At 42.8% G+C, this 26,939-nt stretch overlaps 1 protein-coding gene across 4 annotated transcripts in view; it reads left to right on the top strand.

Annotated features, from left to right (window-relative positions):
• Window positions 1–26,939, top strand: part of PTPRG (protein tyrosine phosphatase receptor type G) — a 555,232-nt gene that overhangs the window by 396,996 nt on the left and 131,297 nt on the right. For all 4 annotated transcript variants that reach the window (XM_081852306.1, XM_081852304.1, XM_081852303.1 and 1 more), the window contains exon 6: window positions 19,414–19,480. In XM_081852306.1, the coding sequence (XP_081708432.1) occupies window positions 19,414–19,480 (67 nt within the window). The remainder of the gene's footprint in view (window positions 1–19,413; window positions 19,481–26,939) is intronic.

Genomic DNA, 26,939 nt, shown 5'->3' with positions numbered 1-26,939 from the left:
GTCCATAAGTTTGAAAAAGTTAAAGAATAACTTGAGGTTTTTTAAACAAAAATATCCACAATTTCTTTATTAAACTTAGAAACAAACCTGTTAAAAACTTTAAGTGCTAAATGTTCCTGTTTACTTACAATCTGTTTTATATTCAGCTGTCCCGTTCCGGCTGTTAAAACATGTTGTGTGATTATTTGGGCCAGGGTGAGAGGTATTTTGCATTAATTTGTGATGTGTGAGAGCAATTGTTCCTCAGTAAATAAATCATCACTTGTACAAACAAGTGTACATGTATCTTGATAAGATTGGGCGTCACTGCTGGTTTATTTACATATCTGAAGTGTATGCTCCCCCTCCCCCCCATCATAGACAATCAAGGGTTAGTGGAAAACAGAGTAGGGGAAGGGATGTGACAGGGATGGGGAACAGATATTATTGGACTTAAGCCCTCATCATCACTCATCACCCTGGCCAGTGGTAAGGGATGGTGGATGTGGAAGTTCAACTGTATTAGGACCACAGCTTTCTCATCTCCAGGATATAAGCTGAAAGCCTGACAGGAAAACTAGACTTTGAGTACTGCCTATATAACCAAGTTCTCATCTTTGAAATTCTCAGTACGAAAAGGCCTCAAAACGCATCACCTGCAAGGCAGATGGTAAATTCGTAATGAAACCTGGCAGCCACCAGCAGGGTTCTCCTGTGACATGCTACTTTCCATCCTTTGAACTCATTGTACATGGGGAGAGGTCCTGTGCTGCAATTAGGCTTCAAATTACAGTGGAGGAGGGAAGATTTCAGGATAGGTTGTAGCTGGTAACTACCCCCCTCCGAAAACACCCACTCCGCTGCAATTGCTATGTGCTGCAGGGTGCCCACAACAGTGTCCCTAGTTTTCAAGTGTGCTCACTAGCCGCGGTTGTTAGTGGGTAGAATCATGTTGTTTCATGAAAAGGAAGGAAATCAGCCAAAGTTTAGAAGATACCTAAAAGATCGTTGCAAGAAAACTATATTTAGCACACCACAAATGGTTTAGCAAAGTGTTGATTAGAATGCAACAGTGAATTCAGTGAATGCTTTGTCAGATGCGCGCACACACACATGTATGTATGTATGTATGTATGTATGTATGTATGTATCTCACCAGCATGGTGTAAACCTGTTCTTAAGTGTTTTTAACCACAAATGAAGTTCCACCTTGCCACTTAAGAAGAGTCCACCATGATACTTGAAAGCTATCCAAGCATCTACCATACACTTGTAATGAAACATGTAGTCTTAATAATGTAATATGCTGTTACCGTAAAGTTCACATTTTGTATTGGTGGTTGCTAAATCGCTGACATTTCTGCATCTATCCTCTTTCTCTCTCATACCCTTGATCACAGTTCCGTGTCTAGGCTAGTCTTGTTAGCTATGCACTCCCTGTACATCTAGACCAAATTAAACATTAGGTTAGCGGTTATTTATTTAATTTTACCTTCTCTCTAGTACTGAGCTTCTGCCAATTTATTGCCCGTGATCTTGCTAAGCAAACAATTGCCTTCTGCTGCTCCACATTTCTACAAAAATTTAGCACAGCTCAAATAATGTTTTCATTTTAAATAATACTCCATCACCACACTAAAAGGTTAGGTTTAGGCAGGCCTAAGCCCAAACTGGCTTAGACAGAATGTGATCAACATTGTGGCTCGTTTTGTAATCCTCCCAAAAGAGTCTGCTGCCTGGCCAGGATTCGTTTTATGGGTAAAAAGACTTGTCAGGCTCAGCTGTAAAACTGCTTACCCTCCAGTCACGTTCTTATGTAGTGCCCAATCCAAATTCATTTTATGTCTGATCAGGCAATAGAAAAAAAAAATTACATTGACTATCTTCCAAGAATCTTGGAGATGATACATCGCAGTCGTATAGGTAGCTGGAAACTTGGACGCTCACACTATATTTATTTCCTTGAATCTATGCATATTTCTTACTATATGTGACCAGTTCTTGTTTGTTTCATGCAGGCGATGTGGTAAGGGAGCCCAGAGGGTGAGAAGGAGGGTGGAAGTGGGTTAAGTGGTGTGGGGGAGCAAAGCTGTAAGGCTCAAAAGGAAACACTTCTTCATGCAATGTATAGGTAAGCTATGAAATGCATTCTCACAAGAGGCTGTAGAATCCATCAATCTAAGTGGCTTTAAATTGAGGATAAGGCTATCAATAGCCACAAACCATGTTGGCTATGCTCTGAATACCAGTGGCTGGCAACTGCAGGAGGGAAGAGTGCTCTTGTGCTGAGGTCCTGCTTGCATGCTTCTTAAAGGCACCTAGCTGGCAGCAGGTTGCCGCCCTTGTTCCAGCACACTCTCCTTGTCTGCGCACTGCCTTGCCAGGGTGGTACATGCCCTGGTTATCTCCTGCTTGGACTACTGCAACATGCTCTGCACAGGGCTGCCCTTGAGGGTGACTCAGAATCTACCAACTAATCCAGAATGTGGCAGCTAGACTGGTGACTGAGAGTAGCTCCTGGGACCATATAACACCGGTCCCGAAAGACCTACATTGGTTCCCAGTACGTTTCCAAGCACAATTCAAAGTGTTGGTGCTGACCTTTAAAGCCCTAAACGGCCTTGGCCCAGTATACCTGAAGGAGCGTCTCCACCCCTGCTGTTCAGCCCAGACACTGAGGTCCAGCTCCAAGGGCCTTCTGGCGGTTCCCTCACTGTGAGAAGTGAGGTTACAGGAAACCAGGCAGAGGGCCTTCTCGGTAGTGGCAGCCACCCTGTGGAATGCCCTCCCAAGGAGATAAATAACTATACAACGTTTAGAAGACATCTAAGGGTATAGGGAAGTTTTTAATGTGGTGGGGAACGGGTGCTTCACTTTCTTGGCTCTGGCCCCAGCCACTGTTTGCATGTGGCCCCCAAGAGATTACTGTCAACGAAATATGGTCCTCATCAGAAGAAAGCCCCATCCCTGTTCTTGGCCAATAACCTTGTACCTTTTTACCAAGGGCATCAAGTTGTCTACCTAGCAGCATGTAAGGCAATTGTCCTGTGGCCCCCTTGAAAATAGCAGCATCACTCTATCCCCCTTGCCAACTCAAACTTCACTGCTTTTAGTAATCTAATGATTTATTTGGCTTCCCTTGTGTTTATCTTTTTTAATGCACGCAGTTAGCATTACTGCAAAGCTTAAGTATCTGTAAGGATCAAGGAATTAATCTCTTAAACCCTTCGTGATGCAAAGATCCCAAAAAGCAATATAAAGTGGGGAGGGGGGTTAGGCTGTGGTTGTTAATGTGCTATAAATTTAAGATGAACTCCCTTCAGAATAGCTCCACTCTTGCCTAAACATTATGCAGATATGTTTGGTTCTGTTCTAAACCAGTTCCCCTACCCCTGATCACCTGCATTTTTCTTCTTGGTTTTGAATCCAAGATCATTATTGAAACATTGTTCTGGAAGGGGATGTTGCTTTCAGGGCCCCAGAGAACAGCAGTTGGGGAATATATAATAGCTAACTTTGCAAGCTTTGAGCAGGCAACTTCCTGAGAAATTTTCTGACTCCTGACAACTCGGTTGCTGCTAACAGGTGTGTAGAGAGAGACTGTAGTAGGAATGGCATGGAGTACCATAAATACCGGTGTTTTACAATAGTTTGCTAAATACCATGGCCCTCTTAAGAGTGACTTGGATTGAATTAAGTGGTTCTCAAACAGATCAACTCATTCTGAAATGGAGATGTGCTTTAGATAAATGAGTGTCATGACTGCTTGCATGCTTCTTTGTGTTGTTTTAGAAAACAAGCTGGTTTCCTGCACTTTTCATTCACTCATCTTTAAATGCCCTTTGATGGGACAATTATTTCCCTATTTGCTTTTAAATACAAAATGCAGAACTCACTGGAAATGCCTGTGAGAAAGATGGAACAAATTGTTAGGTAACTTAAAGCAAGAACACTTGAACAGCTTGACCTGTGGGCCTTTCCTTTGTATGTAACATTGCACCAGCAGAGGACAAGTATTTTCAATACACAGGAGAGACAACAACCGTACATTTGCACTGCAGTAGAATGTGAAGATCTTGTAAAGCAGCTGTGGTGAATTTGTAGAGGATGCCATCTGAATTGATATATAAAAATGGAACCCTCTGGATTATATTTTTCTGAATTCTTTTTGAGTCTTTTGTGAGGGGCATTCCAATGCACACTGGCTTTTGCATCACAAGTAGATTAAAGTGCTTTGTTGCCCTAGCTCATCCATTTTTTTTTAAAAAAAACAATTTAGCAATTTGGAAAGTAATGGGGAAGTGCATTGAAAAGTATGGGAAGAATGAATGACTGATGGAAAGCTCTGTTAACAAATCAGAAAGAATGCTCATTATTGTATAATAGCTCCATAAGTGTGTGTGTGTGTGTGTGTTTGGATTTGGATTTGGATTTGGATTTGGATTTGGATTTGGATTTGGATTTATATTTTAAGGACCAATAGAGAGCATCTTGCTTGAAGTCCTCCAAATACTGGGAACCAGCACTGAAAATACATTGGACGGCTCTATTGAGACCTTTGTATCCATTTCAGCCACATTGAACAGGTCATTTTGCCTAAAAGTTGAACAGATTCTTTAGCCTAAAAGTTAACTGGGGGGATGCCTGACATTTTGTTTTGCCTGGCCAGGAGGTGTGTCACTATTTAGGACTTTTTAATAATTCAGATTCCCTCTTGGAAGCAGCAGGCTGTCTTTTTCACCCCTCTCTGAAGACGACTTCTACCCCACCCTCCAAAGAATCTCAATGAAGCAGTGGTGGGCTCCTAATTGGGCCCAACAGGCTATTTCCCCCAAGCCATGCCCACCTGCCCTAAACATGACATCATATCTGGCATCCAGTTTGGGGCAGGTAAAGCTGTGGCACCTGGTTCCTTTGCTTGTGTGGTTTGACTTTAGACCCCCACAAGGAAAGGAAATGGAATTTGTAGGCACCCCCAGTCAGCTGACGTTGCCTTTTGCCTTGTGAGCTTGCCTTGCCTTCTCCACCCTCAACTTTCCCATTTTGAGTGGGAAGTTCTTAAAGGAACTTGGTAAGTGCATGTCACTGAACACACTTACAAGCCTTCCTACAACTGGAAACCCTGTTCAATTGGGGTCCCTGGTTGTGGATACATTGTAAGTGCATTTAACTGAACATACTTACACACAATCACAAACACCTTCAGACCTTCCTGCTTGATGTGGGAAAGTGTGTGGCGGGGTTTAGAATTAGCATATGTCTCCTACATGACCACATGTAATCTTTGGACAAGCAGGTTTTTGGGGTTTTTCTAATGCAGCTGTAACAGGCTATCAGAATACCAATTTTATCAGTAGCATTCACCCAACAAGTATATTTCATTTTATGATATGGAGGCCACAATCTGCTCTCCCCCTGCCCCCCGCTGCACACACTTTATATATCACAAAAATGTACCTGCTGTGCTCTGCAAATTGTTGTTCTTATTACGCGGTTTTTCGAGTTGCAAAAATATGTTTCTTTTCCAAGGTGTAGATGCAAGAGCCCATTTTCAGCCTTAACATCAAACTTTGCCTTTTCAAATGTTCAGACAAAGAACTGCAATTTGTCCCCACCCCCCGCTCCCCTGAAACATTTTCCTTTTCCTTCCTCATTTTAAGCGAAATAGTTCTTCTCATACTTGGTCTTTCTCTTCGTTAAATTAGACAGGTTGCGGTGACACTAAAGCACGGATCCATGTGACTCCACCCCCACCCCTCCAAGTATTGAGAGCTCCATGTATCGCTGATGGCAGTTTTTATAAAATAGGCTTCATCCTGATAAAATGTTACCCCCTGGTGTGCAATTTTTCCAGCTGAACTGCTGGTGGTATTGAGAGATGTTGCACACTGCTGCTTAAATAAGTAGACTGCATGCTGTAAGGAGGGGGAGGGAGCCATATTATTTTCTCGAAGGAAAGCAAGCAAGCACAGAAAACCAGAATTGCTCTGAATAAACTTTCAGCTTCCCATCCCTTCCCCCCCCCCCCCGCCCTGTGCTTAGCTGCAAGGAACACGTTCTATCAGTCATTGCTCATTCCACCACTGTGGTGTTTCATTGCCCCAATTCAAACTATCATAAGCTATGAAGTCATGAAGCAGCACCAAGTGCTCCTAACTTCACCCATTCATCCCATCACATGCTGGCAGCAGGGCTGACAACAAAAGTTGGCTTGACTGGGCATCTGTTGAGGGCCCACACCCTATCAGGGCACCCACTGGCAAGCTCAGCCCCAAGCAGTGGTGGTGGTGAGAAGGAAGAGCAGGAGATGCTACTGCCTGATTGCTGTTTGGTTCTCCACCTAGCATACAAGCCAGCAGTAGCAATGATGAGACAGACAAGGAAAAGTAGGTGCAGCTGGTGATTATGGCAGTGAGGAGCTAGGTTCCTTGAGGCGGTAGCGGCATAGAGCGTGAGTCTTGGAGCTGGCAATACATGCCGGTAGAAAAAGGCTTGCAAAGCAGGTGTTCCAGAACGGCCTCTGGACTTTTCAGCAGTCTCGGCATTTGTAGCTGGAGTCAGTCCTCCCAGACCAGGTGCGAAAAGGCCTGCAGGATAGTTAAGATCACCTACAGGTTTGGGTTTGAACGCAACTCTGAACGATAGTTAATCAAAAGCAGAAGGGAGTGTTGGTGCCCTGAGGCTCGCCCATGTAATTTTTTGGGGGTAGAAAAAGGTTAGGTTTAAAAGAATAAAAGAAAAAAGGAATAACTCAAACATATGAACCCCCACCTAAACTCAGGACAGCAGAAGCTGTACCATCTGATGCTCCAATTGTGCATTTTGGCTCTGAGTCTGGGAAGAGGGAGTGACCACCTGCCACAGTGGAATGTTCTTCTGATGATATTCCATGAGAAGCTGTGAAGTGCCGTGATTCATTCCACACATGCTTGAGGGCTGTCAGAGAACTTGATGTGCGTAAGGCCTCTCTAAATTATATTAAATGAGCTCAGTGGCTTTTAAAACCATTTTAGCATAACCTGCAAAATAATTGCAACCTTCTCTTTGGCATTGCTAGTTAATATCTCACGTTAAATACTTTTCCTAATGTTGTGATGGTGAATTAAGTTAATACATCACAGCAAAAGCTCTCACTCAGGATGATGTATTATTTGAAGTGGAATTAGCTGGAAGGATCGATGCATACCCATTATTCTATTTAACATAATCATTGGAAGACCCATTAGGTTTTTCTCCTACCTTTGCAAACACAGAAGAACAGTCCATAAAACAGGGAGGACATTTGAATGAAAATTCCTGTGCAACTATGGGAGCCTGGGACTTCTCAACCTTTCTCACTCTCATCCTTGATTGTATTCTTTGCTGAGAGCAGGATTGTTAATACCTAAATGTTGAAGAAGCACATTTGATGCCTTGCGGCATTCGCTTTTGAGGCACAGAACCTGAAACATGTTACTATGGGACTGGGTTAACTCACCTCAATATATTGGTGTTTTGTATTGTTTGAAAGCCAAGGTCATGGCAGTATTTGCTGAAAACAGATTGTGGTTCAAATCCAGTGGTGCCTCTCCCTTCCCTCCCCTCCTTTTCTTCTCCATCTTTCTTCAAAACAAGCCATAACCATTTAGTTGTTTCAGCCATTGCTTTGCCCTCAGGAAACGCCAGGGAGAAAACTTGCTGGTTCTCTATCTGTCATGGTTACATGTCATTGGAACTGAGTTTCCATATTCAGGTTTAGAAGTAGTCAAGAGTAGGTGATAGAACTGTTAACTAGAAAGTGCCCTTTTTAAAAAAATATTCTCGATAGCTGTATAAGAGAAATAATATTCTCTGTAATTTTGTAAATGAATATTGACTTGTGGCAAGAGGTTTTTTGTTTTGTCTTTTAAAGAGGGTCTCTGGTAAGAAGAGGCATTAAAATCTCAGCAGCGTACTTTTAATTGGCCATTTCCCTCCAGGGTAAGGGTGGTTAAAAGGGGTTATAGAAGAGTTTGGATTTGATATCCCGCCTTTCACTCCCCTTCAGGAGTCTCAAAGCGGCTAACAATCTCCTTTCCCTTCCTCCCCCATAACAAACACCCTGTGAGGTGAGTGAGGCTGAGAGACTTCAGAGAAGTGTGACTAGCCCAAGGTCACCCAGCAGCTGCATGTGGAGGAGCGGAGACGCGAACCCGGTTCCCCAGGTTACGAGACTACCGCTCTTAACCACTACACCACACTGGCTCTCTTTTATATAATTTATTGCTGTATGTTTCATTGGTGTTTTACATTTATAGCCTTCCTTTGCCTCCTAAAGGCACCTTTCATGATCCCCTCCCCTTTTTATATTCACAATGACCCTTTGAGGTAAATAGGTAAAAGGGTAAATGACCCCGGATGGTTAAGTTCAGTCAAAGGCAACTATAGGGTGCAGTGCTCATATTGCTTTCAGGCTGACAACTTTCCGGGTCATGTGGCCAGCATGACTAAACCGCTTCTGGTTTACTTCACACCGTGAAGGAAGCCAGAGCTGATGGAAATGACATTTACCTTCCCGCTGCAGCTGTACCTATTTATCTCCTTGCACTGGTGTGCTTTCGAACTGCTAGGTTGGCAGGAGCTGGGACAGAGCAACGGGATCTCACTCTGTCGCACGGATTCGGACTGCCGACTTTCTGATCAGCAAGCCCAAGAGGCTCAGTGGTTTAGACCACAGCGCCACCCGTGTCCCACCCTGAGACAGAGACAGGGAGAGAGTGACTGCAATGCAGTATTCTCCAGCATGCTTTGCTCAGTACAAGAGAATATGGAACAGTAATGTATTTTCTCAGCAGCATGAAAGCAATACAAAGTAGAAGTTGATATGCTCCTTGCACTCCAGTCAGCTCCATAGCACAACCTTCCCCAACCAGGTGCCTTCCAGAAGTTCTGAACTACGTGGCCACCTGTCATGGATGCTTTAGTTGAGATTCCTGCATTGCAGTGGGTTGGACTCTACAGTTCTAAAATTCTATGATAACTCCCTGCAGCCCCAGGCAGCACATCCATGCCGGCTGAGGTGGATGGGAGCTGTAGTCTAAGACATGTGGCAGGCACTATGGTTGGGGAACTTTGCTACAGCAGAAGCTCTTAAATTGTGGTTCACGAGTTCCGTTCAGGTGACTCATGAGAAGGTTGCAGAGCAATCAAGAATATGTGTACGTGGACCTGCCCTTGAGACCATTCTGATCAGGGCTGGGTTATCAGGCTAACAATTTTCATAATTTTGTGCTGGCTTCGGTGATTATGTCATTGTGGAAGGGCAGTGGTGGGAGTTGTTTTTTATTTTAAAAATATTCTTATTTAATCCCAAAGCACATCCGTTGCATTGGTAAGGCAAAAAGGTTATTAAAATATGAGTCATGTATGTGCTTTGAATTGTAGAGCAACAATAAAAAAGTTTATTAAGTGGTCTGCCAAGACCTCCAGTAATTTTCAAGTGTTCCATGGGAAAAATAGTTTGAGAACTGCTGCTGTGTAATGTTACTGGAGAAAATGTCCTGCTTTGCCATTACCTACTCCCCGGTAATATACAGCTCCTATTTTGTCCTGTTTTTCCTTAGAGCAGAAGTGTTTTCGTATTTTTTTTTTCATTTACAATAAGATAGCTTAATCAAAGAAATACATTATCAAATATTTATAATACTGATAAAATCAAGAGTTTAAGAACAAGGATACAAGGATACGTATTAAATGACGTAATCTGGGTAGGCTTGCTGAAACAAAACACTTTTTTAACAGGCATCAAAAACAGTACAGTGAAGGTTCCTCCTGATACTAATCGTTATGAGTGTGAGTTGCCATTCTGCAGACCTCATGTTTTTTGCAGGGTTAACATCGTACCAACGCAAAATGGCCATAATTAAAAGCCAGAGGCCTGATTTAAAAGGAATGATTCTCTCCCCCCCACACACACCTTTGATCACCTTTTCTTTTTTTTTACTCCCATTCAAATACAGACAATACCAGGGCTTAGAAGGAAAGAGGTTATATAGGATTTGGGATTTGTAAACCTTTGACATCACAAGAGCCAAGGCTCGTCCACACTTCTGCTTGTCCTGAGCTTAGAAAGCATGAGTCTGAGTAGTTTTCTGTTTGTCCCATGTTTTCTAAGCACAAGTCTCAGCAGTTTGCCCTTGTCCTGTTGCTTTCCCCTGGAAAACTCGCTCTTTAGTGCTAAATTGGAGCAAATTTCAATCTGCAGACGGGTCTATTATCGACAAGTGGTATAATAGGGTGTGGTGCTGGCTTTGACTGGTGAACTTGCGAAACGCTGTGGAGTGATGCATGGAGAAACAAAAAAAAGATATTTTCAAAGCTGATTGGTTCTTTTCTTTTCTTTTCTTTTCAGCTGTTGTCTGGACGAATCTAGACCCCCTGTAGCTCATGTATCTTTTTGGCTTGGTTATTTAAATTAACATGCTGCTATTACTTTCCACCTCTCACACATCATGACACACACTCTCTCTCTCTCCCTCCCTCTCTCTCTCCCTCCCTCTCTCTCTCTCTATATATATATATGACATGACTGTTTTTGCCTGGTTCCTACAGATGATGTAATGATGGCACCAGGCAAGCCTCCCTGGGGAGAGCATTCCATAAGCAGGGAGCCACCACATTCTCATGTTGCATGTATGGTGCACATGTATAGTGTAAAACACACACGAACTCTCTCAGGCTGCAGTCCTAACCTCCATTTATCTGGGAGTGAACCCCATTGGATTCAGTAGAACTAACTTCTGAGGACACATGGCTAGAATTTCATTGTAAGGCACTATGTGGCACACATCCCGCCACTTCTGTGAAACCTCCAATGAGGTTAATTCTGATCTACTGATAACATGTTTACAGGGCAGCTAGTTTTCTAGGATATCTATATCCCCAAACAACAAACTTTGCTTTTTAAATGGATGCAGGCTTGTCTGTTGGAGAATGAATGAATACAGCAAGGGGAGAAGGACCTTCAGTACAATGTGGTTGGGGAAGAGGTCCTTAGGTAGCAATAAGAGTCTTTATGCAAGAAGGGTATTAAAAGCATATATGTACCTTGTTTTCACTGGGGAAACACTGAAGCGTATGGAATACCAATGGTTTTGACCTGAATTAGCCGTGTGAAAAGCACTTGTAAAGTACTTTAATACTGAAGTTAATGTTGGAGTAAATTACTTCTGTTAGACTGTGTGTGTAAATGTGCTCCCTTTTACAACCATCCTGTTTGCTGTAGATAAGTTGACCTTTATTAAGCCTTAACCACTCTTATTCATATAAACTGTAGAGAGGTAATTCAATTATGTGTTGGTAGATATGGAAGAAGAACTGACAAGTTATATTTTGAGCTGTTAATATATTACAAGTGGAGTTTGATATGGCAGTCCTCTGGATGGGGTCGATAATGTTTAAGAATGAGGGCCACACAGTCTTACAGAACTTCTCCCCAGAGAGATTCATGTGACATCTGCCCTTAAGACCTTTCTGGGGGCACAGAGCATAGTCCTCTTCTTTCCCCTCTCAAGCTTTTTAGGTACAGCTTTCTTTTTTCTCTGCTTCTTTTTTGATAGTGCATTGGTTTATTTTGCTTGTATTTACATTTTATTTTTTGTATTCATGTAAACCGTCTTGGGAATATGATTGAAGGTAAAAAAATACTTTTATTCAGAGGTGGGGAACTTTTCTTTCAGCCCAAGGGCTGTGTTCCCTCATGGGCAACATTCCAGGACACACATGAGAATGGCTTTTGCCAGGTCAGAGGAAGAAAAATGGACATCGGTTTCTTTTACCTTTGTACAGTAAGCGACCTTCCAGCAGAGATTTCACACATACACGGATCTCTCCATCCACACAAGCAAAAGGCAATTCAAGGATACATTCTAGTCTGGGAAAAGCTTTTGAGAAGGGCACAGAGCATTAATTGAATCTCCATTTTCCATAGCTCACTGCTTCATGTCGCAATCCTCGCTGTGAATCTGGAACAGAAACCTTATGTGGCCAAAGGTCTAGAGTCTTCATTGTGAATGTAGCTCTTAAGATGTGGCTTCACATCCCTGTTGTGCTATAATATTCCTAGATGGCCAGCTGGGCAAGTTGTGACTTCTTCTCAGTCCCATCTATTGTGACTCTAAATCACAGAGCTGAATTCCTTGGAGGAAAGGTGAAGTGCAGGCTTAAATGAACAAGCAAATAAATACATTGGGTATGTTTTAAATTGCTTCCACAGGAAAATATCAAGTAAGCCCAGCGTTCTCGAAGGATAGTCACTGAGTATTAGTGCTATGATACTGCAGAAGCAGCTGGCTTCATCCAATTTCTGGCATGCCAGTTGTCTTGGCTGTTATACTTAGCAGATGGGTAAGACTTGAAAGATTGAAGATTATTGGTTTCCACGTCAAGGGCCAAATGTTGCATAGGGAGTAAATTATAATTCACTTCTGAGAAGAAAGGCTTAAGTAAAAGCATTGCAGAATTGTAGCCATTCATTTTCTGGTGCAGAATGCACGCCATTTCAGATTTCGATAGACTAGGTGACAGCGAATTACTTGCCTCTTTTGAAATGCTTTGTAATGCAGTACCGGAGCCCATTTAATGAGACTGAAAGCAATTGCTTCAGATTAATGGCTCTGAAAGCAGCCAGAATCTTTTGGGTGGGAATGGGAGAGAAGTATGTCTCTCATGTCCAACCAGCGAAGAACCTGGTTTGTCATAGGCTCTCGTCATGCTTTTTTTCAGCTGGAACTCAGTTCCGGCACCTCTCAGGTAGGTGCCATTGCCATTATAAGAGAACAAGGGAGGCGTTTGTGGTGAGTTCCAGCACCTCTTTTTCTAGAAAAATAGCACTGCTGTGAACCAAGCAGTTCCCACAACTATGGGGAACTGGGAGGAGGAGATTGGATGTAGTTGTTGTTGTTATTTAGTCGTGTCCGACTCTTTGTGACCCCATGGACCAGAGCACGCCAGGCACTCCTGTCTTCCACTGCCTCCCGCAGTTTGGTCAAACTCAACTAAAGCCTACACTGAACTAGTTCCCAGTGTAATTAGAATGCAGGTGCAGCTCCAAAAATGGCAGTCTCTTTCAGCCTTAGAGTCAAGGGACCACAGTAGCCCCTTCTGTGTGTTCAGCTCCTTATGATTCCAGTGGAATTAGGGAAAGGGCTACAGCTGAGGGGCACAGCATCTGCTTTGCATGCAGAAGGTCCCAAGTTCAATCTTCAACATTTTCAGGTAGGGATGATAGAGACTTCCGCTGTGATCTCCTGGAGAGTCAATGCCAGTCGGTGTAGATAGTACTGAACTAGGTGGAACAATGGTCTGATTCTGTATAAGGCAGCTTCCTATGTTGGTGTAAGGTGGAGAGCGGGACCATGCTCACTGGCCCTGTCCACCTCCGTTGCGTCCCCCTCCATTGTGTCCCTCTTGCCACATTGTAATTCACTGAGTGGATTTCTATCTGAAGAAGTGTGCATGCACACGAAAGCTCATACCAAGAACTGACTTAGTTGGTCTTTAAGGTGCTACTGGAAGGAATTTTTTTGTTTTGGATTTCTATTGTTTCCCAATAAACGCAACACTAATACAGTGGTACCTCAGGTTAAGTACTTAATTCGTTCCAGAGGTCCGTACTTAACCTGAAACTGTTCTTAACCTGAAGCACTACTTTAGCTAATGGGGCCTCCTGCTGCTGCCGTGCCACCAGAGCCCGATTTCTGTTCTCATCCTGAAGCAAAGTTCTTAACCTGAAGCACTATTTCTGGGTTAGTGGAGTGTGTAACCTGAAGCGTATGTAACCTGAGGTACCACTGTAACTTCTGAGGCGGAGAACCTGCTCTATGCCTGGAGGCTCCCTGTGTGACGTGGGACCGTGAGCCCTAATGAGCAATGTGGCAACAGGGCCCCTCACTCTTGAGGACTGCAATGGGCCTTTTGCCGTTAATGGCATCCAGAATGCCAGTGTGCTAGCACTACCTTAGAAGGCTCTTCTTGCAGTTTTGGAGTTCCTTTTCCTTCATCATCTGGAAGGGTGTAACATTTCTCCCTTTCCTTGCAGAGCATTTCACCAACAAAAAGGCTGGGTGAGGAGTCATCTCTTACTTCCTGAGTCCTTCTCCTTGTCTCTCTTAAATCACCCAGTTTCCAAGACTGCTACTGGCTTTACTCCAAAGCAAGAGATCTGGGTGTGTTTTTTTAGGCCCATGCATCCTCAGTAACTCGCAGCTGACTCCTTCTCTTCCAGCTGGCATGGGAAGAAGCTCAAGATCTGTTTTGCAGCTCTTAAGATTGCTTCCCTTTCCAAAACCGAGTTATTGAAAGAAGCAGCTCACATGTAACCCTTCTTTCTCCCCCTCCATTCTCAAAAAGACAGAACATGCTCTTTTGAATGTTATGTTACTTGGTAGAACGCCGCGTTTTGGTAGACCAGAGTCACTGGTGCTTCCTGCCAGAACCAGGACATTCATTTGTACCTCCTTTACAGTGGTAATGAGTATAGGGACAGGCATATGAGCACCAGGCCCACTAACTGATGGCTTTTCATCACCAGGAAAAACCCTGACCTTTCTATGAAGCTTTCGTGCGCTTGCTTTGAATGGCTGTGTTGTTTTTAAACTATGGCATGTTTAGCAATCGAGCGAAAAAGGCCTGTGATTCTAATTCCAGTGGGGCAGCCACTGAATTGGAGCTATCCTTCCTGCCCCGTGATTGCGGTGCCTCAAATGAAACCCAAGTGTGCTGTGTCCTGCGATCCATGTCAAATGCACATTGCGATAATCTTACCCTACCTTTTGAGTTCCCCAAAGGATCTCTCCCAAATTATGCATCGTGACCTCCGTTGCAATGTATTATAATGTGGCCAGTTAAGCTCATAATAAGGTACGGCAGTTGTGAGTTGTAAATTGTGTGCTGTTTGTAGTCAGCACATTAAATGCTAGCCGCTCACTCTGCCTACGACAGTGTGTTCATTGGGGAACAGAAATAGCACAGGGGAAGCGATAAACAAAGAGATTTTACTGGTTTGATTTACCTTTGTACCATTTACCCTAAGGTGAGAAAGTCCTATTAGCATTGGAAATAGCACAATAGTACACTGAAACTGCAAGGCTGTGTTTATTTTTTGCCACTGTACTGAGCGTGGTACTGTAGTTCCTTACTTGTCTCCATCAAGGAGGATTACAGGCACTGTTCAATTATAAATGATACATGCAATGTTCTGCCCAGTCTTTCCAGAGAATCTTTTTCTTTTCTTTTCGAATGCTAAAAGCTGTGCTCTTGTGGATGGCTAGATGGTTGCAGTTCCACCTTTGAGCAGATTTGCTGAGCAAGGAGTAACGCTCAGAGTATGAATGATCATTTTATGTTCGATGGCTACTGCATGTGTCAAATGTGCAGTTGGATCCTTGTAGTGATGAGTGAATATGAAACAAGTAATGGATCAAGAAAAAGAAAAGCTTTGTGTTATAATAGTTTTTTAATGTATTCTTTATTGAACCGGGGGGGGGATCCCAGCTGCCTTCTCCACACAAGCTTTCTCAGAACTGGAGATGGATGGATCAGTCTGTTTCCAGTCTGTGTCAATTTTCCACATGTGTTTATTCATAAGTCTATTCTGCATTAATTTTCAAAACTTGTCAAAAAGTGAGTACAGTATGAAAATTAGTATTTAAAGATGCATTCTTAAATGTCTATTTTATCATGAAATGCATAATTAAATACCTATGGTATTGTTATTATATTTATTTATAGCCCACCTTTTCCTCAAACTGGGACTCAAGGCAGCTTACAGATACAAATACAAACCACAGATAAAATACAGAGAAACTAAAAACTTATAGCAGATCATCATTAAAAACTAATTAAACCCTGATAGAATTAAAACAATATACAAATAAATTGAGAACAAAAGCAACAAATGCATCACAGCACCATATAAAGCCCTTTCCTTCAAAAGACCAGTCAGTTCCCAAAGGCCTGTTGAAAGTAAAGCGGTCTTCTGTCTGCAGAAGAACAACAAGGAGGACAACTTAAAAATGTGGACCAAACAAAATTATTTTCTACCCGTACCTAGAGCTATGATGGTTTACTGGCTGTTATGGCATTGCAGTTAAAAGCAAAAGCACTAAATGTGACAACTGATGCAGGCAAAACTGGCTTCTGCAATATTTCCTGGGTACGAGGAATCATAAGGAGTGTGCACCAGCATTCTGCAAAAAGCCTCCTGTTACCTAGTGCAGCTGTAATCATGGAACTCACTCACAGTGTGATTCTATATCAACTGTTAAGATGTTGGTCCTGCACCCAAAAGGCAAGCCTACCTCTTACTTTCAGTAGATTTATTTGCAACTCTCCCAGCTGTGGTTATTCATTTCTCTCTGACTTCATTCCCATGCCTTTTCTTTTGTATAGGTCTGCCACACATCAGAAGTGCGAAAAACACTTTTTGGAGGCAGGAAAGTGAGTGTGAGAGCCACAAAAAGTCACTAGGCTAGTTGTAAGCTGTGTCCAAGACTAGCTCTAATTCCCTTTTCTGCCATCTGTCATGGACATAATGAGGAAGAATCAGTAAAATCAGTGGCATCCTTGAACATTCAGTATGTTACAGGCCACTCTCAATCTCTACTGAGCGATGTCAAGATTCCAGGGTGTTCCAGGCACTCACCCAGGGCTTGTGTTTCCTTTGGAATGAAGCGCAACAGAGACTATGGTGTTTTTATTATAAATGGTTTTATTTACACATTTATACAGCTGAGTCTACAGTGGAGGGATTTCCAGCATGCACATCTCAATGAGATTCTTTGCTTCTCTCTTGGGAACAGTAGGCTTAAGGTCTGCAAACAGAGAAACCAGCCATGCTCCTGTCCCTGTGGTGCAGCCTGCTCCAGCCAGCCCACATGACTTCTGCCCACCTCCTCCTCCTTCCCAGAAACCTTTGCCAAATGCAACTTCCCCTTCCGCTTACATCATCACCCACTGTAATGCTGGCAACCTCCTGCTCTGTGCCCAGCAGGGACTTCTGCCTTATGGGTGACCTCTATTGACTGACCTTTGTTTCTTAATGGCTTAGCCCCAGCCAGATACGTCATGCTAGGCTGATATATTACTCTGAACTCTGAACTCAACCAAACCTTGATAAATCCTAACTTTTACTAATTCCATGAATTATGGGTGCCCCATAAACTCTGGCGCCTGAAAACATAACAAGTAGTTAGAGTACATGTCCTTGTGGCTGAGCTACATATTACACATACAGTGGTACCTCAGGTTAAGTACTTAATTCGTTCCGGAGGTCTGTTCTTGACCTGAAACTGTTCTTAACCTGAAGCACCACTTTAGCTAATGGGGCCTCCTGCTGCTGCTGCACCGCCAGAGCATGATTTCTGTTCTCATCCTGAAGCAAAGTTCTTAACCCGAGGTAATATTTCTGGGTTAGCGGAGTCTGTAACCTAAAGCGTATGTAACCTGAGGTACCACTGTATTATGCACATCAAAATTTCTGGAACCAGGGTTTAACCATTGCCTCACCCACAATTGTCCATTATTTGGCTCTCCTTCAAGGCACATAACTTTTGTATGTTTCCAGGACCACTTAGTCAGACCTTAGGCTCATCTAGCTCATTGTTGAGCATACCAATTGGCAGCAACTCTCCATGGTTTCAGGCAGGGAGTCTCTCCCAGAGATGCCAGGGATTGAACCTGGGACCTTCTGCATGCAAAGCAGATGTTCTACCACTGAGCTACAGCCCCCCTCTTAACCTAGGTCTGGATTCCCTTAGGGAGAGGAACAACTTCAAGAAGGTACAAGTTATTGTGAGAAAGCAAAAGGGTGGATCATGGGTTCAAAACTCCTGCTCTTGAAGGCGCTTAGTTGCAGACACGTTTTTGCACTATTTATTTGACCCACTGTAGCTAATACATTCTGTGGAAGGTCAGTTCAGGCTCCTCTGAACCCTTTCTGAACGTAAAGCGAGTACAATTATATCGATTTATCCAGTTTGCATTATCATAATTGTGTTAATTTTTATCTGGCTTGCATCAGTTTGTCATAATTGTGTTAATTTTTAATTAACCCACCAGCAGCCCTGAGTGCCTTCCCATAGAGTGTACATACAAGAAGCATCCCCCCCCCCAGGGAATCTCCTGTGGAATGCTAATGAGTCCATGGAAGGAGGAGAGGAAAACAGGGTTTCTAAGTAAAAACCAGCTTTTCCCCATTGTGAGCACAATGTATCCACAAATCCCTTCGTGTTCACGAGCAATCCCCACAATTGAAATGAATGAGAGTTCCTGTTTGTATGGGAACTTGGCTTGCTTGGGGGTCATCCTATAAATTGGAGTTTGGCCTAAGGCACCTTTTCAGTTTTGACCATTAACGCATATATCCAAATCATTGGATTTCTTGAAAGATGCACGTGCTAACGGGCATTTTTCCCATGTACCTCCTGGGGGCATTTGGCAAACATTGTAGTTGAAATGTGAAATAAGATGGTGTTATAGTTTGGATGCAAAGGTGTAGGAATCTTTTCTGTGAGGTTTACAACACCATCGCCGCTGGCCACGGACTGGTCGTTGACATTTGCAAGTGCAGAGCAATATATGTAAACCCTCTGCTACAAAAAACATAAGTAGAAATTAATTGTCTCTGAAATTGCCATGTTGCAGATGATTCTTAGACCTTTTCCAGGCATTCATCTGCTCCAGTCAAATTATCCCCTCCTCCCCACAGAGCCAGCAGACACCACCTGCCCTTTGGGAAGGAAGATGAGAATGAGGGAGGGAGGCAAAGACAACATCAGGGTCTGCCCCAGTTGAACTGTCCCTTCTCTAACTTTACAAGGCTAGCTTGACGCTTTATGGCATTTATTTGTTTTAGTGATTCAACCTTGTAAACAGCCTTGGGCACCTGGGCACAAAGGTGGCATATAAATGACATAATAAATGCCTTTTTAAAATCTGCAGAAGGTGAAGCATTCTGTTCTATCAAGGACTAGTCCACCTCACTTGCAATTCAGAAGAACTTCGTTGTCTTCAGTTGACCTCCATGTTTTATGCCTTTAAGTCTCTTGCCTGGAAAAAAGTGGCTGCTCTTTGATCACTTGATATTTCTATATTTATCTAAGACATTTTTATCTGTGGCAGTGAAAGAAGCAAGTGTAGAGCTATCAACTATTCGTTCCTCCCACCCCCTTCCCAGGTTATGATGATATTTCTAATGTGTTAATGCCTTCTGAAGACTTTCTTGTGATTTAGTCTCTGTCACCTATTTTATTATATTATAAATCTTAAGTGCTCATTGTTTGGTGAAGACCTGTTTTAAATATAAAGACTAAGCAGCTTCCTAGATAGCATCTTTCCTCCTTTAGAAGATTAAATTGAGACTCTTCTTCTGCCTGATGCCAGAATAGATTTAACCAATCATGTATTATTTACATGTAGGTCAATCAGAGGGACAATCCCGCACTGGAGCCTATTATCCACGGGTTGAAGGGTGTCGTACATCATGGTAAGTAGCTGCTTAAATTTACCTTTTGCTGGGAAGAGTAGAAGGCCTGGAATATTGCCCTTAATGGAATGGGTCACCCTTTCAAAGGACATGTTGAGGTGTATATTTTTCATCCCCTGATGTTTAAGGGCACTGAAGCTATTATTTGGTTTGTGTGAAGCCCAAAGTCATTTGTTACCTGGAAATAGGTTTGGACTGACATCCTTTTCTAAAAAAGTGTCTTTTTTTAGTTGGAACTTTGGAATATGTTTATCATAAATCGTTCTTTAAAAGCAAGCCAGTCAATAGATAGGTGTATTACTACTTTGGTTGTCGTTTTATTCTTGCAGCTAATTTTCTGTTTGCTTGGAAATTCATTCCCCCTCTAAAAGTTTTCTGTTTGTTTATAAATTGTTTGTCTTTCAAATTTAGGGAGATGATAATGAAACAGAAAATTAACTATCTGTGAAAATTAATTAAAGTTTGCAGCAAGAGAACGTCTTCTATCACTGACATAAATGTGATCGTTCAGCTATTCTGATGCACATAAACCTATTATCCTTGAATTTATAACGGGGTAGTGAAATAAATAAATCTTAAATTTTTGAAGAAGTTTTTATTGAGAATTTTTTTCGAAGCCTTATCACCAGTAATGCACCATTAGCAATTACAGAGAAGCGGTCTAATTTCAAAAGCAGCCATGTCAGATTTTTAATGTAATGATTTGTAAAAGTTTTAATAATCTCATTATAATTCACAAGGCATCTGCAGAAACAGAGTTAGGTACCCTAATAAATCTCTGTTCAGTCTATAAAACATCTTCACACCTTTTTCTAGGGGATTGTCTTTAGACATTAGCTAGAGCTGTGGAGCTTAACAAACATTTTTTTTCTCTTGACTGGAAACCTAAAATCAGTTGACAGTGTTAGATTAAAACAAATAGGATTCTGGATTAATTGCTCTGCTTTCAGAGTCATTTAATGTTGCAGCTGTGAATGCCAATAAATCTAGAGAAAGTGAAAAATAGGGGTTAAACAATAACACACCACGAAGTCCTTCATTTAAGGAATTTTCCATACGCTTGTTGCCATTTATAAATTGTAGTCTTCAGCTGTGAAGTAAAAACTACACACTGAGATGAAAACCATGTTGTTTTCTGCAGAAATAGATGTTATTATCTAGTTCCCACTGGGCAACAGAAGACTCTGGCGCACCAAAAAAAAAGAAAGAAAGAAAGAAAGAGTGAATTGGGCTATTGTGGTGATTACGTAATTTGACACTGCAGTCAAACCTAGCATTTAAGTGACCCGGAATATTTTGTAGTCTTTCATGCTACCCACTCTGTATTTCAAGGTCTCAACCCCCTCAAAGATGATTGAAACTATCCCATTCCATTTCCATCTGCTGCTGGAATACCTGCTGGCGCCTAATCATACTTGTATCTTGCAGGTATACTTCATCCCCTCAAAAATAGAATATTGTCTGGTACATAGCGATATCATTCCCTGGCATGCCTTTCCCTCCCCACATAATAATGATTTTTCAGGCTTGCACACCGCACAATCTAGGTGGGCAAGAGATGTATATTTTGCTTCCTTCTCAACAGGGGTTCACATTTCAAGTGGGGGAAATGAGCAGGTGTGTTGGGGGAAACCTGCCTCCTCATAAGAATCTGAAAATGAGAAAGAATGAAATTCTCAATTTTGTCCACCATAACAGGGGTGTTGAAGGCTTTTGGGAGGGTGGAGGTATAAGCAGGGCAGGATGCATCCTTGTTTGCTAAAGCAAAAAATCTTTGGTCCTTCACTTGGGTGATGGTGGAGCTCTGTGATACAGTGATCAGCTGTTGCTCAAACAAATTCTATAATAAATGGATAAGCTTGCAGCTAAGGTGTTGGTTCGTTAGCTCAAAGCAGCATGAGAAATTCAGCTCCCCTTGCTGCGCCAATCTCATGCTTCTTGGCCTTACTTCTCACCTTAATTTCCAGGTTACCATTTTGTGGTGACAGTAGAAACCACAGCTGTCAAAAACTCCCTTCCCCAAACATCTTAAACTTTAAAGAACCTGTGACCCTCCAGTTGCTACATCTACCATCTTCCCTACCATTGAGCATTTTGACTGGTGCTGATGGGAGTTGGACTCTGAACTACATTTGGTGGGCCACAGGTTTCCCAAGTCTGGAATAAACAGCCTCATCCATGTGCTGTTTCTATAGCATGCCTTTAATCAGAACGTGTATGAAACCCTTGTCAGTACCAGCAGATGGTGATAATCTTGCAGCCATCTCCTCATGTCAAAGTTTTCTCACTTTCCCATGTCCTTCCAGTGATTAGCAAAGATGTGTAATGTCAGAAACAACATTCTGCAGGAGTATAAACTATCTAGGCTGGAGATATCGTCAGGGATTTGAATTACAGGCTAATTTGATGGAACATAAATAATTGTGCCCTTCACACTGTCACCAGCTTAGTAATGATGATAGAGAAATGTCAACATAAAAAATCAATGCAGAATTTGCTGCTGTTGTTTATTTTCTTTTTTTCTTTTTTCTTCGTCTCCAAGAATTAGTTTCCTAGAATCCTAATGTTGCAGAAAGTTTTCTTTTACCAGAAGTACTATAGAAAATACTATTGAAGAAAAATACACTGTATGCCAAACATCCTAGCAGTGTTGGAATAAAGAGGAACGCTTGCAAGGTTTCTTCCATGTTTTCCTGCCCTCAGGCAGGTACTGCAGCTACTTCCAGTTCTAAGCAATTTATCCCCATAAAACAAAAGGGGGGAGGGGGGAGAGAAGCAGCTTCTGATTTCAGACTTCTTTACATCTGAATGGCCTTCCTTCTTCAACACTGTCTTATCAGCTTCTCTGTGTTCTGCTTCTGCACTGTACACCTACTGTTTGTACACTGATAATCGCTGTGGTGCATGCCATAAAACAAAAGTAATCAAACTCCAGATGTTGTTGGACTACAACTCCTAGCATCCCTGACCATTGGCCATGTTGGCTACAGCTGATGGGAGTTGCAGTTCAACAACATCTGGAAGGCACCACCAAAGTATTGAAGTTGCCCTTATGTGGTATATGCATAGCAGTGAGACGTGGTCAATTGCAGATCTCCAGTGTGTGTCATCATCTGTCAATGTCAACACATCTTTATGTCTTCCCAATCACACTTTGCAGTGTTCACCAGGAGGTTCAGTGTGCCAGAATCGGCATGAGCAACTATGATAAAAAGGCAGCAGGATTCATCTGAGTCACTTTTATGCTTTTTACAATATCAGCGTCTGAATAAATCATGCTGCCACTGCTTGATCAGCCCTGGGCAGCTCTTCTAGAAAAGTGTAGAACAGTTAATATATCAAGTTGCTGTTCAAATGCAAAACTCTGACCTAGATAAGCCCAACATTTATTATGGACAGGGCTGACCAAGGTCAGTATCACATCACTGGAAGGCAACTGGATTTGCACGGCAGAAAGTGTCAACTTTTGCTGCATCTCTTGACCATCTGCTTTGTGTGAATTTTGCCATGCTTCCATGTCACTACTGGAAGGGCAGGCCCACAGGATGGGCAGGCCCAATCCCTGGCCTTTTTTGTAGTCCATGGTTCAGTGCCACAATAAACCACATTGAGGTTTAATTCACATGCACACACCCATTCAGCTTGGCTTCCTCTGTGTGGCGCTAGGGAAGGGTAACCCCTTTATCAACACACAAAGAGGAAACACAGCAAGCTAGTTATGCACAAATTGATCTCAGGCCCACCACTGTAGCTCCTTTTCTTTGGAAAATAAAACCTTTGTACGCCTCCCAAAGCGCTCTCATGGTAGACACAGAAACACTTGGCAGAGCAAGCAAGTGTGATCTCTGATCCAAGTAGCAGAGTTTGACCCACCTGAGTCTTTTTCACCTGCATATCTCAGGAGTCCCTTTATTGTTGTTTTTCCCCCCAAATCCCCATGACTGGCTTAAGATTAAATGCTCTCCTTATCGAACAGTTTCCCCCTTTCCCCCGATATTTATTTCTGCCAACATGCCTCTGAAAAGGTATGTGGATGTAACACATGAGAAATAAGCTTTGAAATGTAATCAAGCTCTTGTGGTTTGTGCCAAAGCTGGTGTTTAGGACTGCCTTTAAGGCCCCATTTGCAACAGAAAGATGGGGTACAAATATTGAAGTAAAGAAATAGCTTGTTGGTCAGGCCCTCTGTCTAATATGTTGTTCTCCCATCCAGCCCCAACTTAGAAACCATGTAGCTTCACAAGTGCATAGAGTTCATGGTATTAGTATAATGCTGAGAGACAAATATGTATGGTAAAATGGGCCTGCTTCTTGTAACCTTCCAGCTGATTATTGTGTAGGCTAGAATCATAGAATCATGTAGGTGGAAGCATCATCTAGTCCAACCCCCTGCAATGACAAATGACCATTCAACCTCTGCTTAAAAACCTGTGCACCACCAGTTATGGGAGTCTATTCCACTGCTTTAATTCCACAGCTCTTACTGTTAGAAAGGGCTATATGAAGTACTTGGGGGAACATCCTGTAAATAATAATAATAATAATAATAATAATTATTATTATTATTATTATTATTATTATTATTATTATTATTATTTATAGCCTGCCCTCGCCAGCCAAGGCTGGGCTCAGAGCGGCTTACAAACAATAATGGGGAATGAGATACAACTGAGAAAGCCCACTGTCTTTCTGCCACTCTTTGAACTTATGTCAGAGTGGGTATTTGGAGGAGCGCCTCAAATGATGACCTCAGGATCTTGGAAGACACATCCCCAGTCTATAGAACAGTATGGATTTCCTTTGCTTGAGAGTATTGAAGATCTGCCCAGAAACTAAACTTAGCTCCAAATCTTCTGTCTGTGAGATCAGTTGCTTTGAAAATTTTATCCTGTCAGTTCAGGAAACATTCTTTATTACAAATGCATAAAGTAATAATTTATTCAGTGAAAATTAGAAATTTACAGCACAATCCTAACAATGGAGTTAATGGGGTTTGCTCCTGGGCAAGTGGGTTTAAGATTGCTCCCCAGGTTTTCTAAATGTAATGATTTCCCTTAAGCAGACAAAGGAGATCCAAAGGTGGTAGTAGTAGTAGTAGTAGTAGTAGTAATAATAATAATAATAATTAATAATAATAATAATACTATATTTTTACCCCGCCCATCTGGCTGGGTTTCTCCAGCCACTCTGGGCGGCTTCCAAAAAGATTAAAAATACACGTATCATGTTGGTTGGGTGCAACCTGACGTGGGCATTATTGGGGAGTTTAACTGCTTAACTGCAGTCTTGCTGCTGGTGCAGATACATTATATTTATAGCTCACCCCATCCAAGTTATAGCTTGCCTAGATCCACCTTGCACAATCCCTTGCCAACCAAGTGCAATTTGAGTAAAAAGGCTTTCTATGTCACATAGACTGGTTGGACCCAGAAGAATGGTGGCAGGAACCAGCTGGGGAACCCTCAAAGGAAGACGGCTGAGAGCCTGGGGAGTGGTGGTGGAATGACAATGGGTGGTCAGAGGGAGAAGATGGCGATGAGTAGGTGTTGGAAGCTGAAATGGGTAACAGGGCCTCATGAGCTGGGATAGCCTGTGGCAGAGGAATGTCAAGAATCAAGAGCTGAAGCTGGTGAGTGGGAGGAGGGAGGCCACGAGGCAGAGATGGGTCAGGCTGGTGAAGAGTCATAGGTGTCTCCTCCTGCTGCAACAAGTTCCCCTCCCCCCCGGTCTCCCAGAACCAGGAGAGGCAAGAAAAAGGTAGAGGAGAGATTGGTTGCATGCTGGTGCATTCTCCAATTGCTTGGAAAAAGCCCTGGAGACACAGACTGCTGTGGGGAGGCAGGAACCTTCAATCTCGGCAACTGATTTCATTGAATAAGACCCACCAGGAAAGAGCTGCTGTGCTCAGTAGGCCTGACACGCAGCCAAATCTGTGGAGATTGTGATCTTGCTAATAAAAAGTTAACTCCAACTTTGGACTGTGTGATTACCGACCAGCATGATCTGTGGCGTTATACCACATTCAGAACATGTTTCTAGGCCAGAGTTTCAGAGCTGAAGAGTCAGCCACTGAGGTCCAAAACTGAGTTTTCATTTGCACAAGGGTCTCATTCTTTAATACATAACAGAGCTGAGGAGGCCTGAGGCAGATTGTGTCACGGTCCAGTTTACAGGCGGTTGAAGTCCTGGCGGAGGACGTTGGGACCGGGGGCAAGACGGCAGGGTGGGAGCAAGAACGGGAGTCTGGAAGCCAGGGGTCCGAGGGTCAGGAAGCAAGGAGTCACAAAGTCAAGGGTCTGAGGGGCGACAAGCAAGGAGTCACAAAGTCAAGGGTCCAAGGATCAAGAAGCAAGAAGCCACACGCAGCAAGGCAGGAAACATGTTGCTGTGGCAAAGAGCCGAAGGGAAATGCTGACCTTATATCCCTTCCCGGCTCTTGCCACCAGGTGCAGTGAGTTACCAAGGAAGGCCCCAGTCCTGCGAAGCCCTACTGGTCACTGGGTCTGGCTCCTGCATGCACTCCTGACAGATTGACCCAACCCACCATGTTCTCTGATCAGAATCACCCCCCTCCTTGAAACCTGCCCGCTTGCAGTGGGGGTCCAGCCATGTCCCTTTTGGCCCTGAGAACATTTTGAGAGCATAAGAGGAATGAATGCCTAGTTCAGCCTTTCCCAACCTGCTCTTTGCCCCCATCAGCCTCAGCTCGTATAGCTAGATGGTTAAAGACAATGGGAGTTGTAGTCCAGAGATGATGGAAGTGGTTGTGCAGCAAATTCTGAAGGGTACCAGGTTAGAGAAGGTTGACTTAGCTAGCTTTGCACCAGGTATTTCAGAGCCTTGTGGGTCACTGCTGCCATCTTGAACAAGCCAGCTCAGACACTGGAGCACCAATGTGACATGCCTCTGACAACTCACCCTGTCACAAGGTGGACCACAGCATTAAGTGGTTTCCATAGGTAGTAGCAGTGACCATGAGAAGTGGGAGTGTGAGAGAGAATTAATTTGCTTCCAGGCTCCAGTTTCTTTTTCTTTTGCTGGGTAATTCCCTTGCTCATCCAGCAAAAACAATGATGCATATGACCCCCCTTGTCTTTGTACATTTCTCTTCTCCTGTTAATTAAACTCCTTGAGCACTATGCTTGAAAAAGATACCAAAAGATGGATATTAATGTTGTGTGCTTTGTTTTGTTTTTTAAATTCTTGCTTACTAACGCCCCACCTTGAAGTTAAGTACAGTTGCTGTAGGTCATGCTAGTTGCTTGTGCTTCTGAGGACAAGAGCTAAAATAACAGCTTAGTCCACTTACACTGGAAGTGTCTCTGTAATTTTATTGTCACATTTTCCTATTTGCTAATGATGCCTCTGCGATACTTATTAATTTTCCTTTAGAAACATTAAAGGAGGCACTTGAAAATAATGCAAGCTTCAGTGCTTTTTGCAAATAACCACAGTTGTG

This window comes from Podarcis erhardii (genome assembly GCF_964252035.2).
Source record: "Podarcis erhardii genome assembly, chromosome: 2".
Taxonomy (NCBI): Eukaryota; Metazoa; Chordata; class Lepidosauria; order Squamata; family Lacertidae; genus Podarcis; species Podarcis erhardii.
Note: the sequence above shows the minus strand (reverse complement) of the source record. Positions and strands in the feature narration are given on the sequence as shown.